This window comes from Phaethon aethereus (genome assembly GCF_964289735.1).
Source record: "Phaethon aethereus genome assembly, chromosome: 5".
In the NCBI taxonomy this organism is placed as follows: domain Eukaryota; kingdom Metazoa; phylum Chordata; class Aves; order Phaethontiformes; family Phaethontidae; genus Phaethon; species Phaethon aethereus.
The window spans coordinates 67,024,000-67,051,265 of NC_138579.1; the positions used below are offsets into that span (position 1 = coordinate 67,024,000).

At 40.7% G+C, this 27,266-nt stretch overlaps 1 protein-coding gene across 1 annotated transcript in view; it reads right to left on the reverse strand.

Moving 5' to 3' along the window:
• The window catches only part of NELL1 (neural EGFL like 1), a gene marked incomplete at both ends in the record, with an annotated part of 300,940 nt that overhangs the window by 11,735 nt on the left and 261,939 nt on the right, over positions 1 to 27,266 (reverse strand). The window contains one exon of the mRNA XM_082000059.1: positions 6,401 to 6,541. Within this exon, the coding sequence (XP_081856185.1) occupies positions 6,401 to 6,541 (141 nt within the window). The remainder of the gene's footprint in view (positions 1 to 6,400; positions 6,542 to 27,266) is intronic.

A 27,266-nucleotide genomic window follows, 5' to 3' on the forward strand; every position in this document is an offset into this window, starting at 1 on the left:
TTCCAAAAGTCAGAACAAACAGCCAATGTTCCCAGTAACTTGAGGGAAAAAAGTTATAAAATTAACATGTTTTTTTTTCCTTTCACTTTTTCAGCCTCAAACCAAATTGGGCAAGGGAGAAAGGAAAAAAAAAAAAATCCCCGGCAAATGCTCCCATATTGTTAGCTCCCAGTTAGCTTAAGTATTTCAGTTTAACGGAGATCAAATGGAATTGCTCATATTGACATGAGATCAGCATGTCGATGGCTATGCAAAACATGGACGAAAGTATTCATATTTAGTGTGAAATTTCTCTTAACAAGGGAGACCAGTGTGTCTACTTCGGTGTTGAAAAATGAGCCTAGTTTAAAATTCCGAACATGTCCAAAACAATCTTCTAATGAATATGAAAATTGTATGATAAGATTCTTGCATACAGATTATTTTTATATTATTCAAATCCTTGCTCAGCTCAAACTCCCCACACTCCCATCAGGTTTCGCTTGCTTTTCCACAACTGCTCTCAGATGTGGGCCCAAAACTGGAACATTTAATGATGGGCAAGGCAAAACCGTACAGAAATCTTATGTCCCATTATAAGAACACAAGGTAGGATGAAGATGAAATATTAATTTATGTATCAAGCAACTTTGAAAAACAATGGACAAGTATGTACATAAAATACCAAGGAGACACGATAGTCTATCCCTATGGATAACACAAGAACAAGATGTCTGTCTTGACTTTTGGGGGGAGTTCTTTCCTATATCCTGTCAGCCTGTGAAAACCACCTTATTTCCACATCTGGAATAGGACTTTGCAATCTTATTGATTATATTGAGATAATCTGTGGCAGGAACTACTAATCAATCCAAGCAAAAGAGGCAGAGCTTTACTTCCCCGCTCCACACAGTTCCTTTACAAGGAAAAGTGAGGCTATGGTGGAAATGACCATAATCAGAAACTTGCTTGTAATGCTAGCCTTATGCTATTTTCTATCAACATATTGTCAAGAGCAAAGAGGCTGTTCCTGAGACATGCCACCTCAAACACTGCACAAGACTATCATAAAACTGATCAAGATCTCCACTCGTCAAACACTCCCAATCTGTGCTTCTTTAAACAAACGTACTGTAACAAGCACCCGATCATACGTCTATGAGCCGCAATGCAACCAGTCACATTCTGTGGATGGGAAAAGAAAGAAAACAAACCACCCAAGATACACTCATTTCCCACTATACTCACAAAGTACATAAAGATAGCTTGGTAACACAGGCAGACAAGAATTCAGAATCAAAATGAAATACAACAATCCCCTGAGATGCAATTTCCTTTTCCATCCTTTTTGGCTGTAACAAGAAGTAATTTGCCTCAGATATTATAAGAGGTCCCATGGCCACTGTATTTGAATGGGTTAGAAGACAAGCATGACTGTACATATCAACACAAGTTCATTAACTTGGTTTCACTGAAATTTTAAACCAATCCCTAGCTACTTCATTTCTTAGTTTTCAAGGCTATTCAGGTTTTAATGGTATGACTTTTCTATAGCACCTTAATAAATATGTGCAAGCAAGTCATGCAGTGTGGTATTCTGTAATATCATGATAAGCTGTTGCAGAAGAAAGAACCCTACTAATGTGCTAATTTTAACTGTTATGGTACATTAAACCATTACAGTATAATGTTAACGTGAAAAATGTACGCTGGGCTCCCGAATCAATGTATGTACAAGTTAACTAAACACTGTTTTGACATATCATTTTTCACAGGCAACTTGCCACTTAATGTATTTGCCTTCTTTCTAAATCAAAGTGATTTGGACTCATCTTTTAAAAAAAAAAAAAAAAAAAATCACTAAACAGATTCATTTTTAGTTAGAAAATATTTTATGATAGTACTTTTACTCTATAGAGACATAATGATCTATTAAAGAACACTGCATAGTAAATGAGATTCTGAATATAGGATTTACTAATGCTTTCTAGAAATATAGAAATGACTAAACACAATTACCTTGAAGACACATAACACAACTTTCTCTCAGAGTAGAAAAAAAGATCAGAATTTACTAAATGGAAAGCAAGCAAGGGAATTTTTATTTTGCAGAATAAAACCCACAGACACAGACTCTGATATTACAAGCTTTAAGAAATTCTATGAGCAGAATAAAGTCGTAAAACAGCAGGTTCTAGAGATAGTCTTGGATACTCTGTACCATAGGTAAACCTTTCTGTCTACGTGCTACTTCTCTAACAATAGATAGAAAAGCAATTCTATCTAAAGGCATACAGGAAAAATTTCAAAGCATGGGTCTAGCTTTTTGTTTGACACAGAAAGGGGGCAAAATAAACAAAGAACAAACCTCCTTTTCTCTTACTTTCTAGTCTAGGTAACAGACGACAGCACAGCATGCTATGGAGGGTACGAACGCTTCAGGAATTGATTTTAAACCCATTCAGACTTGACCCTGAAGCATTGCTGCACCCAACTTTTGTGGGAGACTAACAGATGTGAGTTTTCTCGCACAAGCTGCTGACTCCCACCTTTTTCCAGCTTTCATTTCCCCACAGCTACTCTAACCCTGCAGTGAGGTCTAGCTATGCAACCTTTAGAACAAAATACAAGGTGAAACCTGTGGGGTTTTGGTGGGAGGAGGTTCCGTGTTAAGCTTCCCTACCAAATTTGCACTGATCCTACAAGAAAAGAAAAAATAACCAACAACTGACAGGGACTGCTGCCTTGGTTGTTCTTCCTTCTGTTCTTGCACGTCACAATGTAGAGACTCAGAAACATGAAACATCATGAAAAAATGGAAACAGGAATTCTGTACTCCAGAGTCTGAACAGCTCTCTACAGACTGCAAGCATCTCAGAGAGAGACAGAGATTAAAAAGTGTAATTTAATTTGCTTTTATTTTTCTGCTGTAGATAGGAGCGAGCTTTGTGGGACATGATACAGCATTTCTTTGCCTGCCTTTGATTCCGATAATCTTAAAGGCTATCACTGAAAATTCAGTGGTTGAGGGTTTATGCAATGATACCTTATGAGGTAGCAGAATTTGGCAACAGGCACTTTGCAGGGGAAAAAACAACATATGCCAGTTGCTTCAATATGGCATGAGTAGATAGCAGTTAATACTAGGATTTGTATCACATGACAACTCATAGTTCTCTATAAAGTATTTTTGCTTGTTGACCTTAAAGCATAGCAAAGCTCCTATTAAAAAAGGAGAAAAAAAAACCCCAACCCAGCAAGTATAGCCTACATGTTTTAATTGCCAAGCAAACTTTGGTAGCAACTTAGTATAGCAATTGCCTTTTGTCTGCAAGCAGTATCCTTAATAACATATTGTGAAAGGCCAGTACCTCATAAAAACACTACTGCTGGAAATTAAATTACCTTCCCTTAATTTGAGCCTGCTCACCATCATCTTATGAAGCTGACCTCTTTTATAAAAGCATGGCCATGGAAATATATTCCTCTTTCAAAGCTGCCTTTGGTTGATATTTTGAGGAAAAAAAAGTTCGCAAGCTTGGAGTCGCCTGGCTAAGTCATACGTCCTTGTTACCCACACTCTGGTGCAATATTATGACCTTCCCCGCCACATCCATCGATTTACACATTTGTCCCTTGCCAGGTAACAAACTCCACTGTTTTCTCTTAGTCAACGAGAATAAAGCTTTTCAAAGCACTGAGGTATCACAACACTGCCCTACATACCAGGTGTTATTTTTTCAAACATTCTGCAAGCACTGCAGAGGCACTGCAAGCAATGACTCCGCTCCAAGACCACCTACATAAAATGGAGGGAAAGGGGGTTACCCAATAGATACAGAAATGCATCCAGCAAAAGCAACCGGCTGCTTGGGCTTTGGGCAATCTGTCAGAGCTGAGTGCTCCCTCCCGCTGCAGCATTTAATATTCTTATTCTTATTATTATTATTATTATTATGTGGAGGAGGGTTTAACCTTTTTCTGCTTATGTTCTTAGCCCATTTATTGTTCTCCAAGTTTTGTCATTCAGAGAGGAAGAAGAAACATTTCAAAATATACTGAAGGGCAATGGCCCTAATCCACCTCAGGTACACGCTAGGATTTCGGTACACAGTCTGTAACATATAGCAGGAGAAAACGCTGTTGCTAAGCAGATGAACCTTCTTTTCCCTGAAATAGAGTGAATGACACTGGCCCTGACTCTAAATACTTCACCATGCAAACAAGCTCTGTAATGTGATGAAAGTCAGTGCTCAAGAAACAGAGTTTTAGCTAGAAGGTGTAATGTTATCTATCTGCCATTTTAACCAATTCTTAGTTGCACTTTAAAATAACATCACGGTTTGAAATTGGTCAATGTGGGTTAGCAGCATCTTTCAATTCATTTTTCATTGGTTAGCCAGTATAATGAAATAAAATAACCTGGTTTATTCTCTCCCTCACTGGTACCCTTCAGCAGATGGTTCAGAAAAGCTATTTCGTTAAAATAACCCTGCTAATTTCCCATTCCGTTTACAACTTGCATACGGCAAGATGAGCACCCCACCTTACGAACCTCCAGCATGCTGTGCAGGTCAAAATGAGGGCAGTTTGTTTTCACAAAAACTCATTCCTTCAGTCTTCACAGAATACAGAACATTTTGGGCTCCTTTTTGCTGTGAGGTAGCCAAGCGCCCTTCCCTTCAACAGCAACGCAACGCAACGCAAGCGATGCCACCCTTTTCAGCAACTGAGCCTACCTACGGGCCACTCAAAACCGCAGTCTTGTCTAAGTGTCTGCCTTTTCCTGAGACCACCCTGAGCCTTAGATCTTCTTCGTCCCAAACCAGCGGCGTAGGGTCAGCCTGACAGGGATGGGGATGCCCACGCAAGCAGAGCAGGTCAGCGTCAGGAGCGCCACAAATGCCCCTTATCTCCAGTTGCCTGGGGGCTTTTTGAAGGTAATGTCATGTTGCTTTGACTTCTCATAAGGCAAAAATCTCCAACATTGCTCTGTCCATCATTCCTTTTACAGTGTTTAAATAAGCCAGAGGACAACTCTTAACGTTTGAATAGAGACGTATATAGAAATATATGACTTTCACGTGGTGTTTTATTTTATTAAGTCACAAAATGCTGCAAAATTTGCCATATTTTACGCAGCCACCACAATGAAGTTCACCGCTGTGATTTTATTGAGCTCACCTGTTAGCTTAGGACAAGGTGTAAAAAGCTAATATAGCTGGACAATCTACAAAATAATGGTTTTGAAAATAATTATTGCTCCTCTGCATTTTTAAATCATGATGCTCTCTTATCCCAAGGACTTCTAATGCCAAAATTTGTAAAAGATGTGAATGTTTGTTACAAGTAAATTTATATATTTTTATTACAAACTTTTATTTTAACTTTTACTTTAATTGTATACTTTAAATCTTAAAAGAACCCTTCGTGCTTATGAACACGATAAATGAAACTTACAGTGTTAAAAAAAAAAAAAATCTTTCACATAAGCAGCAGAAAAGCTTTTATACAAAGTTCATAGAACTGAGTAGAGATGAAGTAACTGAAATTCCAAAGAAAGGACCCAGAACTATATGAGACGTTGACTTGTATCTCTACAGAAGCTAAAACGGGATCCTTTCCAAACAGTTTTAAACTCATTTGATAAAATATCCTCTAGAAATTATGTACAAGGCTTCTAAGAATACGTGAAAAGGTGAAAAAATCATAAGGCAGAGATAAGCCACAGTTACCATCTTCACTATGATTCTATTACTGCTTACTTGCTGTAGTGGCACACGAAGTCTTGCATCCAGTCAAGGCCACCCAAACCGCAAGAACCTTCACTCAATCCTCACGGAGCCTCGCCCTTCGTCCTCCCATAGAAATAACCGACAAACTCCTCCGCACCCATTAAAAATTCCTCTCCGTTCATGTTCTTAGGGCCTTACTCTGTAGGTACGGTGCAAAAAGAGCTTGATGCTATTTGCCTAATTCTAAAAATAAAATTATGAAGAAGCCAAACAACGGAAAACAAACAAATCAAAGGAACACAGACATACCCAAATGTATTTTCATATCGCTCTGCTGAAATTTGAAAATGGGAAACCAGCTCTTCCCCTTTTGTGGCCTGTTATGCTCCCCAGAAAGCCTGCTTGCACTTCAGCTTTTACAGCTGCTTATGACGATAAACGGCAAAGCGAGTAAGTCACACTTTGGATCTCCGACTGGCTCCCTCCTGTAATAACCATCCAAAACGTGACGCGCCTTGAGCTGGCACCCACCTTGCGTGTCCGGGGATGCTGACACGCACAGAGACGCTCGCTCGCGTTCTCACTCGAGCCTTAAACGCGGTAACTGCTCAGGACAGTGTCTCAACAGTCACTTTATAACACCATGCAGCAGGAGGAAAAAAAGCACTATGCTGATCATTGCTTACCAACACAGGACTCCCCGGAAAGAGAAGAGCTTCCATTGTCATGGAAACCGCTTCTGCACTCACAGCGGTACCACCCTGGGAGGTTAACACAGCGCGAATGGTTGTGACACTCAATGATCCCCTCTGCACACTCATCAATATCTGCCTCGGAGAAAAACACAAGCCGGCCAGGAAATTAATTGCCTTTGACACCAATGCTTTAAGTTTCTTGGTTTTTTCGTGGTGTTTTTTTGTTGTTGTTGTTGTTGTTGTTGTTTGGGGGTTTTTTAACGTTGTTGTTTGGGGTTTCTTTGGTTTTGTTTTTTTAAAAGTCTTCCTTTAATTGACGGATCAAGGTCTATTACCTTTCCAAACAACAGACGCTTATCAACAACAATAAAAAAGAACAATAATACATTGAGGATTTTGATACATACAAGACATTCATTCACACCAGGTTTTGTTTAAAATGCAAAGCAAACATGCAGATATTTTGTTCTTTGTTTTTAACTCAGAAGTGACGCTTGGCTGTGCATACGAAGCACTGCAGAGCAGGTTCTCCCCTGAACGGGCAGTTTCAGCAATATTCCTGCTTTACAAACAGCATGTCCCAGGACACCCTGGAAAGAAAAAGCATTTTCTTCAGGATTTGTGCTTCTAGCGTTCAGCTGCGATATTGGCAGCTATCCGGCACTTAAGGTGCTCAGAGTACTTTGCAAACAATAATTAATCTCTTTCGTTTATATGATCAAAATAAATACCTAGTATACGAATAACGGTGTGCGGCAAACCGAAGCAGCAGTCCGTGTTTCAGCTGCAATAAAACACTTAGCTGGAAAAGAGCGAGGCAAATGACAGCAAGTCTGTAGCAATGGAAAGGGACAGCAAGATGAAAACCCTGCTGAGTTTCAGTACATGTGCTGTTTTTATAAAGGAGTTTTAAAAATTTCCGCAACATCGTTAATAGAGATCTCATAACCTTGGTTAATCACGGCTGGCACCTGCCCGCTTCTCCCCTCTGAGCATTTTTCAGCACATTTTGTAGCGTTGTAATTAAAATTAGCAAATTAATTATATGTTAACCTTGCGGTAATTTAAGAAGCTATTATATTCTTATTTCTCTGTTTAGTTCAAGCTATTCTTTTTTTTTAATCTTGGACAGTTTTCAGGGTACCTTTTCAATTAAAATGAATCCCGTATTAACCACAAATATTAGCCATTTTCATCCATTGAGATCTTTTCCTGGGCAATCGGCACATTTAAAATATGCACACAATTGTCTACACCAAACATTTTGGGGAAAACAGGTTCTGAGACTGCATTTAGTTCTGCAAGCATCAAAGTAGAGATGTCTCGTGATCCTGATGCAAGACTTGCATTTGTAAAATGCAAGACAATTTACAAAACACATACACCAATATGGTTTCATGGACTGCAGTGGAGTCATGTTGATGTACACTGAAATTTGATTCAAATTTGTATCCTTCACTACAATTCCACGTTCTTACATTTTACAAGTAATACCATAGAAATGTTCAATTTTTCCTCATTTAAGTAACCATATTTATTCTTGTTGAAATATGGCTAACAAACCTAAACAAATACCTTTTTCCAGTTTTGTGTTCACCCTCACCCAAGAATGAAGCAAGTTATCTACATAACAGGGTTATAACCACTGTTTATTTCTAGCTTTATTCAGCTTCCACCTAACAATAAAGTCAATTTTTTTATGCTTTAAAATCTGTCACTGCTGCCACCTTTTCAGTACTTTTTATTTTGTAGAAGCTAATTTTACTGTTAAAACAGTGCACAAATCTAGCTGTCCATCAACGATGAGTGCTGCTTGCAAACTCAGACGCTTTCAATTCATTACAGCAAATGGAATTTATAACCATGATCTTTTCACATGTCATGGCTGATGGAACAAGTTTAATCCTATTTGGAAAGTGAATGACTTTGCTATTGCAGGTCAACTGCAAATGAATTTTTCTTGCTTCCTTCTCTTCCCCAGTGTTGCATTGAAGAATGTTCCTGTTTAAAGATTGCTTCCTCGGGTCAGCCCTGTACTGGACCTCTAGCCATTCAATTTTACATTTTTAATTTACAAAATCAATAGAGTTTTCCTAAAGTTCATTTCTAAACTTGAGCCCTTTTGAAAGTGTATTTGATTTAGGCTCGTGGTGTAGGATACTAATTGACTGGGAGATTACTTTTCTGAAAGCTTGTCTGCCAGGATGCCAAAACCAAGCAGCAATTGACTTAATGGAAGAGGAGCGTCAGTGTACAAGCCCCCCTAGATTATATCAGAAAAGTAAAATAATACGTAGAACTACTTCAAGACTAGATGGCTTTCTCATAGCAGTACCACGCCTGCCTATAGATCTTTAGGGAGACACTAACCAATTTCTCAAACCAGCAGAGCTGGGGAAAAAAGGAATCACTTTCAGCTGGTTTTACTTCCTTGATCTTCTTAAACCAGTGGAGTCAGCCAGCACTGCCCTACCCGTGCCGGGGCAGAGGGCAAGGGAAAAGGAGGCCCCGGGCTGGCTGCTTTGGGAAAATCTGCCACAAAAGACACCATTGATGCAGAAGCAACTACTGAAAAAAAAAAAAAAAAAAAAAAAAAAAAAATCCTTCAAGCCCTTCTCTCTATCACCACCTTTCCTCTGCCAGAGCCTTTTCCAGCTTCCAGCAGGCGCCCCGCTCCTCTTCGGGTTAAACTCGGCACTCCTCCTTGCTCCCCTGGCCCAGCCTTCTCCTGCACGTGTGTGTGCCGATGGTGCGGGGAGGAGAATGCCACCCTTCCCCTGCTTCTGCAGCAAGCTAGTACTCCTTTGGCAATGCATCATTAAATACAATATGCATGAAGAGCGGTATAAACGGGAAAACCAAACTTCTCCATTTGTCTAATACATTGCAGTTTCTTACTCCCATGCTTAAAATGATGTACATAAAGAGCAAAAGGGGAGAAAATACTGCAGCTGGGTCTGTAAGCTTCTCCTGTGGTCTCATGCATCATTTGTAGCAGATGTATAAACACCTCTCTGCAGGTATAGGAAAATATTATGGATTTGTTTTAGAAATTCTGAATGATTCAAGATGCTCGTAATGCCAAGAGGGAACTGCAAATAACAGCTTTATAAAATGGCGTATCGTATACCATGGCATTACTTAGTCCACCTAATAGATCATTTCCATCTGCTCATATTATGGCTTTTGAAAACACCTTTTTGAGGGCTTTTTCTGCATACGAAAATGTTGCTATACATAACGGACAGTTCAGGGAATTAGAATCAATTCACCTTTCTTCATCTTTGCTTTTCCATCTTTAGAACCTAGCACTATAATTGCATACGTGCCTCAGGATGAATATCTTTCTATCAAAGTCTGGGTTTGGGTTTTGCTATAGAATTTGAGCTACATACGCGCCATTTCTGTGTGCTAATGCTTACCAGAACACGCTATACACATTTTCTTCATAAAGTTATGTTAAGCTGAAATGAAAGCATATACCTCTGACCTGAGAGTGAAACAGTACGAGAATTATAACCTTTCTTCAAAGGAGCGCAGAAAAACCTGTTCAGAAATTCTGTAATGACATAGGCCAGAGGAAACAACGGGTGGACATTTTTTGGCTGCGTTCCCATGCTTGCCTGCCCTCAATGCTCCTGGCAGCAGAGCGAGCACACGGCTCTCGGGGCTCCGGGCTCTGCCTTCTCGCAGCGTCGCAGCATCCCGCCATGGATGGAGGAGCCTGGGTCTCTACATGCACATCTTCACTTTGTCGTCTCACGCAGCTAAGCCATGCTCGCCAAAGTCAGTGAAAACGCATTCACCGACTCACAAATTTACATGGGCTTTCTGTGTATCTGTGCTAATAGCTACACAGTCTAAAACTGAATGCTTGTGAGAAATGGCAAATCTAGTATTTCTTTGGGAACTGAAAATTTCCCACAACCTTAAGTTGCTTCTGTAGTCTTTGGCTAAGCAACTGCACTACCTTTGCACCAAGTGTCATATTTTCCGTTTCTAGCTGTAATTCAACATACAACATCACTGCTCTTACCCCTGAGGAACTGTTTTTGCAGTTTTTTCATTCAAGCCTCCTTACAGCGTCCATGTAAAAGGAGATCCTGTACAGACCATTCCATTGCCTGTTTTTACCCCACTCAGTTATTTAACTGTCATTAGTACAGAACTGTTAATGGCTCTGGCAATGCTCCACTATAATGGCTTTGCAAAAAGCTCAAAAACGGCACACTTTTGTATTGTAGAATAAAGGCACCAGTTGGTTTTGAATAAGCTCCTGCAGGATGTTAATCCTGTCCTTTAAGGACAGGTCTGTAATTTTTACTTTTACCGTCCCAGCTTCTTGCATTATTCATAAAGGTATTTATGCAGACAAGATAAATAGGATAATTTACCTCAAAATAAAACACAATGGCTTCAGAACCCAGTGAAAAAGTAAAATTAAAAGGATTCAATCTTTTCTAGTGCCTCATCACGTTTAAGTCGCTGTGTGATAATACCGAAAGGAAAACTATTCCATGTCATGTAATAGCTAGCAATCTACAGTTTCAATGAGACAGAAGATTTTTATTATAAAAGTGTCTGTTCATCAAACCCTTTCTGTGCTCTTTTTCATGCAAAAAATATAAGATCCTATCTTTAGCTCTCTGTTGATCAGGAGATCTAAAAGCAGGAAAGGCATGTAATAACAAGAAAGGATCACACAGGTCTCCAGCTTCCTGAATTAAAATCCTACCCCAACAGTTAACTCCAGAGCATTACAGCTTTGTTTTCCACCTTAGAGTATTTTCCTTCAACATAAAAACACCAGAAGAATTCACCCCGCCAAGCAAGGCATAAGTTCTATGTGAAATACAGCCTCTTACTCATCTCCTACTCTTGCATAAGCCTCACTTCCACGAGACAGAGATAGCACGAGAGGGGTGTCACCGACAGCGCTATGCAAACAGCTTCCCCGCCGCAAAGGAGTTGTTCAGCTACTTCAAATAAACCCTGAGAGCAAAGACAACTACTTTGGATGAGCACAGATGAAAAATTCTCTCTCTCTCAAGAAAATCTCCCACCTGCCTACCTTTACGCCAAATTCAGTTGATGTAAGCAAATAATAATTCTAGTGTTTTACATAAACGTATATAAAGGTTGAATTTTATCCTTTATTATTAACTCTTATATTGGCTATACTATTAAATCTCTACATTAACTTTGATGGTTGGCTACAATTACGAAGAGGGGCCTGCATTTATTTTTAAACATATGCAATACAAAGCAGAAGTACGTCGACAGTGGCCACCCTTGAAGCCTGCTAGATTTTCCCAGTGCCAAGTAGAAGAGGCTACAACACTCCAACCCTGTCACAGGTTTACAACCCAGCGTGCCTGGAATACCAGCGATACAGCAACAGTACAGCAATTTAGCCATTAAACAAATGGTAACTTTGAAGAACAGAGATAACTGTATAATTTAGATGCATTTGAATAATGACTCATGGCTGTTGCTCAATCTCATGGAGCCAGTTCATTCTTAAGACTACAGAGATAGTAAAAATCAAAAAGGACAGGAAAGACAATTGTCTGAGCCCTATCTATTGACATTTTTTATCATAAATTTCTTGTCTCATAGCCTTAAGTGTCTCAGGTGATACAAAATCCCCCTCTCTCTGAATGAAGCCAGTAGCAGGCTTTGGAACAGTTGCTCAGGAAATTTTTCCTTGACATTTAGCCTTTTTTTTTTAATTAATTTCATTTTAATTCATTAGGAGATTTTGGGCAAACAATCAGCACCAAATAACATACTTCTCTTTCCTCAGCAGTCACAGCTGTTTTCACAGACTGATTTTAATTGCATTATATTTATATTGGCCTTTGCAGTTCCTTCTCAGGTAGGAATAGTTTTGCCTGAATAAATGTCCAGGCTTTGGTCCATTTTTCTATTTTAAGGACATGGCACTAAACCATAAAAGTTTAAATTTGTTGAGATAGTGAATACATCTCAAATTCATGAATAATCAAACCCACGCAACAGTTTAATGGTACTAAATGGCTTTCAGGGACGAAAGGTGTGCCCACCACTCGTTATAATTAAAGAACAGCTGTAATATGGTTTATTGTATAATTCTGGATTGGTCTTATCAAGATTTTTAATCATCTGAAACTCATGTGCAAATTTAAAATGATGAGTTTAACAATGATAAATGGAATTAAATTGGCATCAGAATAATAACACAGACTAGTTGTACCAGCAATTTTTAAGATTAATTCTTTTAATATATAACATCTAATTTACTGAAATTCATTTTTAATACACACTCCAACATGATGTCTTTGTCAGTTTAGTGCATGTCTCTCTCACACGCTCCTATTTGTCTGTTTGTATGCTAAATACTCAGCACACTTGGTGCATGCAACCTAAAGGTCCTGGATGGTCCAAATGCCACTTCACGACATCGGAGCTGAAACAGGAGGTTTTTCTTCTCATATTTAAAGACTGCTGGGTGATACAGGGAATAAGAATTGCAGCCAGACTGCTTGGTGGAAAGCACGGCCGGAATATACTAGGCAGGATGAGGAACCATTTCATATTCAATATTGCATTTGAGTTTCTGTTGCAAACAGGATTTTAATTATCACTCTACAAGCCAGAAACGGGGTGACTTCACAATCAGTTGGTTAAGTTTCAAACTGAGGCAGAGACTTGCTGTCAAATTGAGGCCTGCGGTCACCATGGCTTTCAAATTACATCGTCCTGAAAAGAGCAGGGCTATTAGCCCAATGTTTAATGTATTTGGGCTCTTCCCATGTCTCGTAAGGATACTGCCATCATGCTTGATGCAGCTGGCTTGGAGGGAGGTGTGGGGAACACACAGTTCAAAAGGGCCTACTTGCAAACTCCAACTATTGCTGGACCGATGCCTCACGACTTCAGGACAAAAGTTTAGCTCATCGCCTACTAGCATCTTGTACCTGCTGGCAACATCCCACGGTTCTCCAGGAATGCTCTTCTCATACTCTCATGACATCACACTCTTCCTAAACATACCAGAGCACTTTGTCAGGACCCTGAATTTATTCTTTTTCTACTCACTCAGGTAGAAATAGCGTGTGATCTCCATGCTAATTTTACCCCTGTAACTCAATCTGGTATTCTGTACAGAATTCTGTACAAATTCTGAATTTCTGTACAGAAACTCAACTGCAGACCACTGGTACAGTGGTCTTTATTTAATTTGTTTATAACATTTTCTATAGTAGAATAGAAAGCTATTATGTGCACTTTACAGGTGAGATGACTAAGGCAGAGAGATACAGTGAATTGCCCAAAGTTGCCCAAGATAACCTTTGTTCCTCTCACGACTCATGCACATGGGCTTTGTTTTTGAAGAATGTTCGGTATTTTCATCCCTGATTACTAACTCAATTAAATTTGTGATACTGGAGTTGTATCTGCATATATTATACACGAGCAGCTATTCAGAATAGTAGATACGCATACTAGAATAAAATGAGAGAGCAAGATCAACAGGACAGGTCTGTCGTGTCAATAGATTGTAATCAACGAAGTCCTCAGCACACAGAGGTATACTTTTACACAGCTAGGATTATGTAGATTTTAAAAAAAAAAGTTCAAATCCACCCTTAACAGCACAGTATTTTTATGCACAAAGCTGCTTTAAACCAGTTCAAAGCATAACTGCTGTAAATTCAGATTAATTTAATTTACAAGGACTGGTAACATCATACTAAAAACATTACAGATTACAGAACTATGTTTCAGAAAATCTGCATGGCAAAATACATTAAATACCTGATAAAAAGATTAATATATCAAGCAGAATAAAAAAATATTTTTGACAATTGATTTTTGGCATGCTGCAATTAAAGAGTTGCACATTATTTGCCAAGATCACAAAATTTGAGAAGAATTACCTAATGGGGATATATGTTAAAACATAACACTTGATGGAGGCCAACCGGCTGGAAAACAGCTCGTCAGAAAAGGAGTCCTGGTGGATGCCAAGTTGAACATGAACCAGAAAAGTGACCTGCTGCAAAGAAAGCAAATGGTATCTTCAGCTGCATTAGACAAAGGATTGCCAGTAGGTCAAGGGAGGTGATCCTTCCCCTCTACTGAGTGCTGGTAAGGCCACACCTGGAGTGCTGGGTCCAGTTCTGGCCTCCCCAGTACAAGAGACATGGTCATACTGAAGAGAATTCAATGAAGGGCCACAAGAATGATTAAGGGTCTGGTGCATGTCTCATATAAGGAAAGGCCAAGAGAGCTGGGACTGTGTAGCCTGCGGAAGAGAAGGCTCCGGGGGATCTTACCAATATATATACCTGAATGGAGGGTGCAAAGAGGATGAAGCCAGGCTCTTTTCAGTGGTTTCCAGTGACAGGACCAGAGGCAATAGGCACAAACTGAAACACAGGAGGTTCCCTCTGAACATCAGGAAACACTTTTTTTTACCATAAGAGTGACTGAGCACTGGCACAGGTTGCCCAGACACATTGTGGAGCCTCCATCCTTTTGAGATACTCAAAAGCTGTCTGGACACGATGCTGGGCAGCTGGTGCTAGATGGCCTTACCTGAGCAGTTGGGTTGGACAAGATGACCTCCAGAGGTCACTTCCAACCTCAACCCTTCTGTCATTCTGTGATTCTGTCTCAGAAGGAACGCTCGCTCCAAGGAAAACTGCCAAAGTAAACTGGATGGAGGCTGCAAATCGGTTCATCAGAGGTACAAAAGATGAATGTAACCTCTTATAAAACAGGACACTGACAAACAGCATTCTCTACCCAACATACCAATTGTCTGCAATCCAGTGCATTACACAAAAAGAATCATTCAAATGACACTGGCTGTATGTATAAAAGCTTCATTGATGAGCCTTAGCATTGTTATCCAATGCCAGCAGACTACTTCATGCACAGTCTTTAGGTACAATGCATAACCAATATCTAGCTTTTGAAATGCTCAAGTTCAACATCAAAAAGTCATAGAAATAGCCTATTATCTCATCTAGCACATCCTGTGACAGAGAATAAATGCTCCCTACCATACATTCCTTGGTGATTTTCCTCAACCAATTTTAAAATGACTCACATGATGAGTCCTCCTCTGCTTCATTGGGAAGATTATATTGCATACCAAAATAGTCCAAAATGTTAGGAAGTTCTTTTGATTAGTTTGAGGCCTTCCATAATCAAATACGGTTCAGACAAAATAACACTTGTCAAAACAATTTCACAGCTAACAGGAGGCAGCAGCTGATGAGAAAATGATAAAAAGCACATTTTCTTCAGTGTGGCTGAGGTGGGTGAGTGTCGGCCACTCTCCTTAAAATTCTTGTGGATACCACTGTGCCAAAGGGCACAAGAAGCAAAGCCAAATTGCAGGTTTAAATTATAATAGAGTGCACGCCCTATTATAGCACCCCTGAGAGTTTAATAACAATGGGAAATATTCTCAATTAGTTTTCTTAAATCTTGAAATAATTAGCAGCTTCAGAAAAGCATTTTCATTCATACAGCAATAAACTCTCCCAAGGAAGCAAATCCCCAAACAAGCAGTGTAAAAAGACCTCTTGAGATTGTAAGTGAAATAACGTAAAGCTCTCTGCATCCTTAATTAGGGAAGAAAATGGTTCAGGAAGTACTGATCAATACAGTACAAATAATAAAAACACATACTTTTGGAGAATGTATGAACACAGTTTCATAAAAAGGATGAAATTTGTGGTGGGTCTTCCACACAGCACACTAGATTGCAACTGCTCTCATTCAGTAGAAGATCCCCATCCACCTTGGAATCATAGAAGAGTTTGGGTTGGACCTTTAAAGGTCATCTAGTCTGACCCCCTTGCAATGAGCAGGGACATCTTCCACTAGGTCAGGTTGCTGAAAGCCCCGTCCAACCTGGGGTGGTGGTGTGTTTCCCCCCTGCCTTTTGCTCCAGAAACTCACTTCAAGCCTTGGCCCTGGTGCAATGAATTTGGCCATTAAGAGTCCCCTGATCATACCAAGCACTCTTGCATAGCCAAGGCAGGAGATGGTACTGACCTTCCCAGGACTATCAATTGTAGGAGTAATTAACCCTCTCCTGATAGCCCCAGAACATATTTTACCTAATCATGACACAGGCAGACCAGTGTCAACATCACTGGAATTTTGAGAATTACCAGCAATTGCTTGTGACAAAGATGGAAATTTATGGATGCCTAAAGTCAACCATCTGCCTCCGACCCTATAAACAGTGAGGCCCTCGGAGCCCTCCTGGACTGCAGCGGGCTGCGACCAGCATCTCCCTCTGAGTGGGACCCCTCTCAGGGCTCGTGAACTCAAGTTTGCGGTAAATTCAGAGGATTGGCATGAACCTGGGCTGAAACCCCTGTTCGAGACTCAACTCTTCACCTGTTGAGAAATGCAAAAGCATTAGACGTATTTTGTGGAACTCTAGGGAAAACTTTTAACGGGCACCTTTACATATATATGTGTATAGAGACATAGCTTTCTTCATACATCTCCTTTTACATATAGATGTCTCATATATCTTTATATATATATCTCTGCCTATATCTGCATCTATGTGTGTGTATATGTAATTAGAGAACCTTATCAAGTTAAGTTGTATTGTTTAGCTTTATTAGAAAATCATATAATCTAGCATTGTGATTTGTCATAATAGCACTAGTGACTTCTAAATTACTGCTTTTTTATATTAGATTGTTGCCATTCTAAGCTTATATAAAGCACAAAACCAGATGTTAAATCATCACACCAAGATCCCTGTATTTAATTCCCTTAGTCATAAACCATTGACCAAGTCTGGGACTAGGAGTGGATTCAGCTGCCCCTAGAGTCCTCTGAAAAATGAGCTAGAAAGCAAGGGGGTCCACTCTGAACCTCATGACTCAAGAGGAGGGTCTCCCTTACTTTCTTTCCCTAATTCGCATATAAATCATACCAACCTGATTTCACTTCCCTGACTTGTAAAAATAATTTTCCCCTGATGCACGTGTAAATCATTCTAGCCCAATTCTAATTTGATTTCTAGTTTGTATGCTTTTCCATGTTGAGTAAGTAATACAGTGGACCTTGCCAGTGAATTTTGCTAAGTCATGCTTTTTACAAATTTGTATTAAAATCATTCGCTTTCTAGTATCTTTGGTGGTGATTCTTTAAGTGGCCTAAACCACTCATTCATGACACCTGACCTTGAATGTTTCCAGGGACAAGGCATCTACCACCTCTCTGGGCAACCTGTGCCAGTGGTTCACCACTCTCTCTGTGAAAAATTTCTTCCTTCTATCTAGTCTGAATCTGCCTTCTTTCAGTTTAAAACCATTACCCCATGTCCTATCGCAACAGGCCCTTGCTAAAATTTCCGTCTCCATCTTACAAGGCCCCTTTAAGCACTGTCAGGCTGCAATAAGATCTCCCTGGAGCCTTCTCTTCTCCAGGCTGAACAATCCCAGCACTCTCAGCCTGTCCTCACAGGAGAACTGTTCTAGCCCTCTGATCAGTTTTGTGGCCTCCTCTGGACCCGCTCCAACAAGTCCATATCTCTCCTGTGCTGAGGGCTCCAGAGTTGGACGCAGGACTCCCAGTGGGGTCTCAGCAGAGTGGAGTAGAGGGGCAGGATCACCTCCCTTGCCCTGCTGGCCATGCTGCTTTGGATGCAGCCCAGGACACGGTTGGCCTTCTGGGCTGTGAGCATACATTGCCGGCTCATGTCCAGCTTCTCATCCACCAGTACCACCAAGTCCTTCTTGGCAGGGCTACTCTCCATCCCTTCATCCCCCAGCCTGTATTGATACCAGGGGTTGCCCTGACCCAGGTGCAGGACCCTGCACTTGGCCTTGTTGAACCTCATGAGGTTCACATGGGCCCATGCCTTGAGCTTGTCCAGGTCCCTCTGGATGGCATCCCGCCCCTCCCTCAGGTGTGTCAACCGCACCACTCAGCTTGGTGTCATCTGCAAACTTGCTGAGGCTGCACTTGATCCCACTGTCTATGACATTGATGAAGATATTAAATAGCACTGGTCCCAATATGGACCTCTGAGGGGCACCGCTCATCACCAATCTCCATCTGGACTTTGAGTCATTGACCATTACCCTCTGGATGCAACCCCCCAACCAACTCCTCATCCACTCAACTGTCTACCCATCAAATCCGTATATTGACACTTTAGAGAGAAGGATGTTGTGGGGGACCATGTCAAAGGCCTTGAAACTCAGATAGATGACATCAGTAGCTCTTCCCTTGTCCACTAACGTAGTCGCTCCATCATAGAAGGCCACTAGGTTGGTCAGGCAGGACTTGCCCTTGGTGAAGCCATGCTGGCTGTCTCAAATCCCCTCCCTGTCCTCCATGTGCCTTAGCAGAGCTTCTAGAAGGATCTGTTCCATGATCTTCCCAAGCACAGAGGTGAGGCTGACAGGTCAGTAGTTCCCAGGGTCCCCATTGCTACCCTTTCTAAAAACGGGTGCAGTATTTCCCTTTTTCCAGTCACCAGGGACTTCACCTCACTGCCAGGACTTTTCAAATATCATGGAGAGTGGCTTGGCAACTACATCAGCCAGTTCCCTCAGGACTCTGGAAATACATGTATATATACACACATTTGTTTCTGATAACAAGAAGGGTACTCAAAAAGACCCTACACAAAAGATAGCCAATAACAAAAGACTGGAAGGGTTGTTTAAGAAGAGAAATCAAGACTCTTGCATCACTTAGACTTTTGTTCCTCCTTTTGTTCCTCATGCAAGGAAAAACCATCCTCTATTTTGGTCAGATTGAACTTTCTCCAGTCCCACCACCTTCCACCTGTTCCCTGCCCCACCAGTGCAGTTAAGTTTACCCAGGTTCCAAACACCATCAAGCCACGTGCACACTCGTAAAAAGCAGTTTGCTCTTGCGATTTCCCATGCGCAATGCAATAAGTTTGAGAAACATGAAAGAAGTGCATTTTTCCAGTTAACTTGGACAGCACCATATTTCACTGCGCTAATCAGAGTCAAACTGTTGAAAAAATGTAGTAAAATTTGCTAAACAAACACAACAGTCCAACCATCTCACTGACACATTCAGAATGAAGGTGAGGATTCATCACACCTGACTAGAGCTGCTCAACAACTGTCCTGTGCATTCTCAGTAGTCAATGAGCAAGATACAGACTTTCAAAAGGTAATGCTGACTGCTTAATATCTCCTGTTTTTTTATCAACTCGAATCAGAACTCATTTTAATATTGAATGTATTTGTTCTATATAACACATTTGAAAACTGTAAACATTTATATGTACTTTCAATCAAGCTAAAAAAACTCCCCCATAGAAAATTCTTGTTTGCCATTACAAAAAAAATCAAAAATCTTGAAACTAATCTTAAAATGAACTTTTTACATGCAGTTCTAAATATAACTAAAGAGAATAAAAAATACCAGCAGGTATGAAAGCACAGTGCTGCATCCAGTAAAATATTCCAGGTGAATAACTCAACAAATATTCAGGATTAAAAACTTTAGTCATTACTGTTACCCTTCTTTTTAAATACTGAGTATTTCCAAATAAATAAGAAGTGACTGTTTCCTTAGCATAAAACATGTGCTTTGAAAGCACACACTCTCTCTTTCATTTTTTAATTACAGACTGAATTTTTAACTTCACTAAACCATTAGTTGCAGACTTTAATCAGACCTCAGTTTTCCCGGCCTGGGTGCTGCTTCAGACATCAATAATTCCAATTAAACCAACTCTGAGATATGACTACATCATTTCACTAAGCAATTAAAAATGTGCTACTGAAATAAGTAGAAAATCCTGAAAGAAAACCCAGGGGACTCATCAAATGTTGTTAATAATAGTAATAATAATAATAAATAATAATAATAATAAATACATTGCACTTCTATATCATCTTTCGTCCTATGATCTCAAAACATTTCCCAAGTATTATGTAATATTACAATACTTTGTAAAAAAGTAAAAATATAACAAAGCTTTTGTTTATTTGATTATCTAAAAGGGGTTTGATTATTCAGGATGAAGATAGTTGCCAATGCCTACTGCATGAATAAGACTGCCAACTCATTAAAAAAACCCACATTCATCCAAATTGGTTTTGTGCCCCCCATTTCATTGAAGTAGCTAAGTTCTATTATACCCAAGTTGAATGTAATAGCTTTTCAACAGCATTCCCAAAGTTAGAGGTTTCTCATAATAGTTGATTTTAGTATTTGAATACCACAGTGTAATTTACTCTCTTAAAATGCGCTAACCTATACAACTGTTCTGCAAAAACATATCTGCAAAAGCTGGCATACTGTCCTGCTTTCGGCTGGTGTAGCGCTGTGTTTTGAATTCAGTATGAGAATGATGTCGGTAACACACTGGTATGTCAGTTGTTGCTCAGCAGGGCTTATGCTCAGTCAAGGACTGTCCAGCTTCCCGTGCTCCGCCAGCGGGGAGGGGCGCGAGGAGCCGGGAGGGCTGACCCAAACTGGCCAGAGGGACATTCCCCCCCGTATAACGTCATGCTCAGCGTATAAACTGGGGGGAGTTGGCCCGGGGGTGGGAACCGCTGCTTGGGACGGGTCACCGGGTGTTGCATTGTGCATTACTTGCTTCTGGATATTCCTTTATCAGTAGTATTATCATCGTTGTTGTTCCCTGCTCTTTCGCTGCCCTATTAAACTGTTTTTGTCTCAACCCATGCGTTTCTTCTGATTCTCTCCCCCATCCCAGCTGAGGGGGAAGGTGAGCGAGTGGCTATGTGGTGCTTAGTTGCTGGCTGGGACTAAACCATGACACATATAAAACTAGATTTTATTGCACTAGAAGGATCATTTTGAACTTTGTAGAATCTCAAACAGCTACATGATCTAAATATTAGTGCTCGGGGGTTTGGGGCTGTTCCAAAGAATCAATGAATAGCTAGGTAAATCGAGGATTAGAAGCAACAACTACCTGAGGTTTAACACTGGTGCTTACTATTGCCCCTGTGTTCGATCTTGAAAAATGTCTCTGCATTTCTGTTTATTTGTAAGCAAAATTTTTTGATTCTACAGAAACCTTTAGTAGCTCTTCAATATATACTTCAGCTAATATGTATATTAGTGAACATACAGAATGTCATCATTTTACAAAGAGTTTTTATATAGGCATGTATATGTATGCAGAGTCTTTGTTTCAGAGCTTCATTAGCAGTGAAATGAGTTTGACCTATGGTGCACAGGATACCAGAACATCAAGAATCAAAAAAAGTAAGCATCTCTGGAAAAAAAGCTGTCCTGTATGTATTTATGTATTTAGGAGGAAGACTACTTTTTGGGAGGGGGGGACCACCTGCCAAACAAACTGAAAACAGTGCACTTACACTGTCCCTTTAGATTTCTTTTTTCCCTAATTGCACTGGATATGTTCCTTCTCACACAAGGATCATATAATCTTTATATGAAGACTACAGTCTCCATCATGCCCACAAGATCCAGATCAAAAATTGGGTGAGGTGAGCTGCTCCAGACAATACGGCGACTGTGACTCATGTCATGAACAAGGACAACGGCAGTGCTGGTATAGCCATGAACATCAGAGGTTGTGAGCAAGAAAAGGTTTGTAGGGGAAGCTTTTTCACAGTAAGAAATATGACCTAAGCCAACAAATGGTAACAGACAGTGGAAATGATTCTTAGGGACACATGAAAACACCTAATATGTCACAGACTGTAAGATTTAAATCTCTTGAGAGTCAGTGAAAAAAATGCTTACTGCCCGACACTGACTTAGGGCAATGGTCACTCTAAAATAGATGAACACTAAAAATACTAGTAAAGCATGAGGCATGCAGTTGTCAAGAAACATGGGACCACCAAAACAGAATATAAAATATACGGCTTTCCAAAACAAGGTTTTCACAGATACACTGATTGAGAAATACAGCAGAAAAAGGCAAACTGAGATGTGTATTTAATTTGGTTCTTAACCCATGCCAACTTAGAAATCCTACAGACTATCTTCTAATTTATTAAATATAGTGAAAAAGATGCCTATGTTACTTATCCTTCAGTTACATAACACACCACCCCAACATTCACCAGTCTTTTAGATGCAAATCTTATTTTCTTTAACCTAAAGTCAAAATATTTCCTGTTTTTCTTAAGAAAGGGTCATTTATAATGCTCCTAGGGACATTTTCTTGTTAAAACTAACTCATTTTTCAGTAACTGCAAAATTGGTCTCTGGCCTCACAGATTTTCAGTCATCAAAATAATTTCAGTTCAAACCACATCGCAGCCTGCATACAGCTGTTTCAGAAATGCATCCAAAAGTACATCTAAATTAGCACCCTATCCAATATGGTCTCTTCAGCCGCTGATAAAAAGTTACTGCCGTTAAGACGTCTTCATTTGGTTTAAACCAGGAACGTACACCCATATTTTAACAAGAAGCTCCTGCAGAATCATCTTGCTGGATTGATAAACACAGGGTATCAAGAAAGGTGAGAGGGGGAAGCTACTAGCAGACAAGAAGGAATTGGAATAATGAGAGAATATTTACAGTCCTCTTCCACTTTAGCCACCTCTGCCTCTCTAAAGCATAGCTTGGAAAGATTACTGCATTACTGAACAAACATGTTTCAGTGTATTTCTGAGAAATTCAGAAAAGACTGTGTGTATTTCATTAGCGCAGCCCTGCTTTCATCTTACAGAATTAGAACGAAAAGGCCTGAGGGTAAAGTCACCAGCTGTTGGCTCACAAAGACTAGCAACCTTCCCTGTGCCAAACTGAAAACATTTGTTGGGCAGAGCAACCAACAAGTGAGGGAGGCAGCGCCGCGGGGACGCGCCCAGAGTAAGGGCAGCGTCGCGCTGCTGGCTGGGGTGGCACTACTGCCTTTCTTGTGTTTCCCGAGAAGTTCAGAAAGAGCTCACAGGAGCCTGACGAACCAAATTCACAATTCTTCCTTTTTCTCCAGTTACCTTGATTTTCACCTTACAGCGAATCACTTGCATAGATAGTTCGCTGCTATCTACCTTTTAGTGGAATTTCCTTCTTATGGAAAGGTGAACATTAAACTGAGAGTTAGCTATTTTATTACAGTGCCACTGGCCAGCAGTCAGCTACCAAATGGTATGCATGGCCCTTTTTGCCTTTGAAGAAGGAGGAGGGGGGGAAGCAAAAAAAAGAAGAAAAAAAAGGAGAAAAAAGAGAAAAAAGCAAAATGTCATTATTCTGCTGTTCTCTATTTAGAGCAGAAGAAAATCTGTTTCTGATTTCTCAAATAATTTCTAAAGGTCTGAGTTTCTACCAGGTGACAGTCACCTGTTGCTCATCCTGTAATCTGATGTAAGCTGTAGAGAGCTAATTGTATCCCATATTCCCACAACAATCTTGATTCCCACAAAAGACATTGAAACCCCTTCAAGCAAAAATATGATAAAGCGAGATCCATCTCAGCTAGCTTTAGATGTCTAGAATGTCTAGATGTATGTGTATTACAGACTGTTATCTGGTCCCCATTTATCATCAATGGAGAGTTGGGTGCTTTTAGGCTACAATTCATCTAACACCTACTTCAGATGCCTCCTTAGGTGAAGATGCATCATACATTAGAAATAGCTGTTTCTCTGCACTGACTGTAACAAGAAGTTTAGCTGACTACCTCAAAGGCAGACAGCCATAATCTCTCCCATCACAACAGGGTAAGACAGATGCCATTTCACCTGGCAATGTATGCATCTGCACGAAAAGGAATCAGTGACAACTGTGCTGAAGGTGTTTTTAAAAAATCTAAATTATGCACGAAAACCTCAGACCAATTCAGGCTGGCTGGAGTGTCAGGAGGTCTCTGGTCCAAGCTGCTGCACCCAGCAGGGTCCACCATGGGGGCAAACCGGTCTGCTCCGAGCTGCCTCCAGGCAGGTCTTGAAAACCTCCAAGGACAGAGACTGCGTGGCCGCCCTGGGCTTCTTCCCCACGGGGAAAAAGTTGGAACCTCTCTTGTTCCAATTTGTCTCTTGTCTTTTGTCTCCCCTCCCTGCATCCCTGTAAAAAACCCAGCCCCATTTTCTTAGTAGCTTCCTGTAGGTGCCGGGGGGCTGCTGCTAGGTCCTGTGAAGCTGTCTCTTCCCCAGGCTGAACAGGCCCCATTCCTCAGCCTCCCTGCACGGGGCAAGTGCTCCAGCGCTGATCATCCTGATGGCTTCATACCGTTCAAGCTGCAGGATATTCATGTTTTTCTTGTTTTGGGGGCGCAAAACAAGACACAATATTCCCATGAGATGGGGCCTCAGGAGTACTGAGTAAAGGGGGATAATCACTGCCCTCGGTCTCCTGGCCGTGCTTCTGTCAATATAGCCCTGGCCTGAGAAACTCCTCTTTTTGTGTCTGCTACCGTGGCCCACGGAGCAGGCTGTCTCCCTCTGACTGATCTCCTCCAGGCAGCTGCCTCCTCCCCGGCCACCGCAGGTATTTCATAGGCCCGTTTCGTGCTTCCTTCACTTTCCCCTCAACTGCTCGTTCTGTGGACAGTGGTCTCCCGTTTAGACGTGCCCTCTTGAGACAGCACATGCTCAAGCTGATGCACTTTTGCATTAGCAGCAATGGTAACTGTAACCGGCCGCATCACCTATAAGGAAGGGCTCCACAGGACCCACGTGAGGGCATTTGCTCAGCAAGCTGAAGATGAGTTAGACGAGATCGTTTTCAGGGCAGTGGTGTTTGGCTGGCATGTAGGCAAGTAAGATACTGGGGCTGTTTTGGCCTCTTTAATGGTCCAGCGGGAGACGCTGGATGGAGGAAACAGTTTGAAAGATATGAAAACAGTGCTTCTAACAATGCCTTAAGGGAGATACATTTTACAATAAGCCCTTGCCTGCTTTTTATTGTTCTTTTATCCGTTTTTACACCTTCCTGTTTTCTTTCTCTTTTTTTCTTTCCTCCTGGTATAGAATAAAAAGCTCAGGTGACTGTACAAAGAAAAGTTTAAAAAGCTGCCAATCTTAGCACAATGAAGGATTTGATACGCCGACCAACACAACAGCTTCCTTTTTGTTGGACGTGCTTTGAGGCTTTGGCCTAGGTTGGGTGTTTTTTGGTTGCTCTGAGTGTTGCAGAAAAGTATTCCTACCCTTTCAAAGGCAAACAACCCACACACGCTCTGCTAGCAAACGCATCAACAAGCTCTGTGCCTTCTTGCACGTGCCAGTGTTCATTCATCTCTCATTCAAATTCTTTGTAAAAGACCTATGCAACAGAGAGTTTTGGCATAAGGACTCATAGAACACTTCTCCATTTCTGAGGTGGGACTAGAATCTTCCAAACTGCTTTAATAGCTTTCATATTTTATAACCTTTCTCATCAAAGTTTAATTTTTTTCCTTCATTTTTATCTCTTTGGAATCAAAAGTGTCTCTTTTTAAGTTGTCGGAATTCTACCAAAAACATGAGGTAAGCATTGGGCTTCCTGGGAAGAACTGAATATTTATGTATTTATTTTTCAGGTTAACTGTGACTCTTAATTCAAAAATCTTTAAAAAAAAAAATTGCTTCCTCCATTAAAAGCATTTAAAAATAGTAGACAGTATACAAAGAAATCCCTTTTACCAAGCACTGCCAGCCCTCGAGCTATCTGCAGCATCTATTCCGTGGCATGTAGTTATGCAGGCAAGGTCAAAGAGAAAGCGTCCTTGACCACCGACATTAGATTTACTTTGTGAAGTGCAATTTTCCAGACAGGAATTTTTCAAGACCCCAACCCTGTCTGTGTTAATACCATAGACCACACTGTGGCGAAAAAAAGTTCAGCTTCCCATCTCAAATCTGCTGCTCTTTCACCTTAGCATAACAACTGTAAAGGTACTGTGTGTCCCCTAATGCAGTTCCCATCCTGAGGTGGGTGTACAGGGACACCCTTGAGCTTCATGGACTGTACTTGCAGGAAGGAGATGCAACACCACAGATGGAACAGTACCTGCCAAATATTTCACGTCATAAAAAATAAATTAAAAAAAAAAAAGCCAGGATAGAAAACTTAGTCCTGAATGAAATTTCCATCTTTTTTTTTTACTACATCGAAGTGTGTCTGTCCTGTTTGTTGTGAAGGAGCAGTTCGGCGCTTAGATCAAAGCATCTCCTGGCTGTGTTATACTGAAACTGAAACGTCAAACAGTTTCACTGCAACGCTCGTAAGAAACGCTTTGATGTACGAGTGTGTGTGTATGTGTAAAGCACTTTAGTCATTACTTAGTAGCTACCCATAATATTTTAGAAATAGGTTACCCAAACTGTAATTTCACATTATGATATGTCATTGGAAGCAACCCATATCATTACATTACTGTTACTGACATGTTATTAAGCCAGATGGAAACGAACACTAAAGCAACCTTCTGAAATGTAGACATGTCCTGTGGAAGGGTATTTGGTGCATCCATCAGAGAATGCTGTGCAAGGGAACAATGACAGGGCTAAAGAATATCACTCGGGTACCCTCTGATTAAATTCGAGTCAAGGGGCATGCACATCCTAAGCCAAACACCAATGAAGACAAGGAAAAGTGTATAAACAATTGGCCTGGAGCCTGTCTCCAGATACGTCCATCAGAACAACTCCACAGTACTATCTTCTACCCATGGTAAATATTGTCTCCACAGGTTAACATCAAGTCATGTCTGATCTCATTCCAAAATACTTACTTCAAAAAGCTTACTGAAAAACGTGGATCCCCGACTGCCTCACTGGATAGCAGAGACCTGTCCCTTGGCAGAGCCTCTACTCCCAGCACAGAGAGCAGCTCCTGCACCTGTAAGGGAAGAGAGCACATCCCTCCCAGAGCACCGGACTTCTTCCCAGCCCTTCCC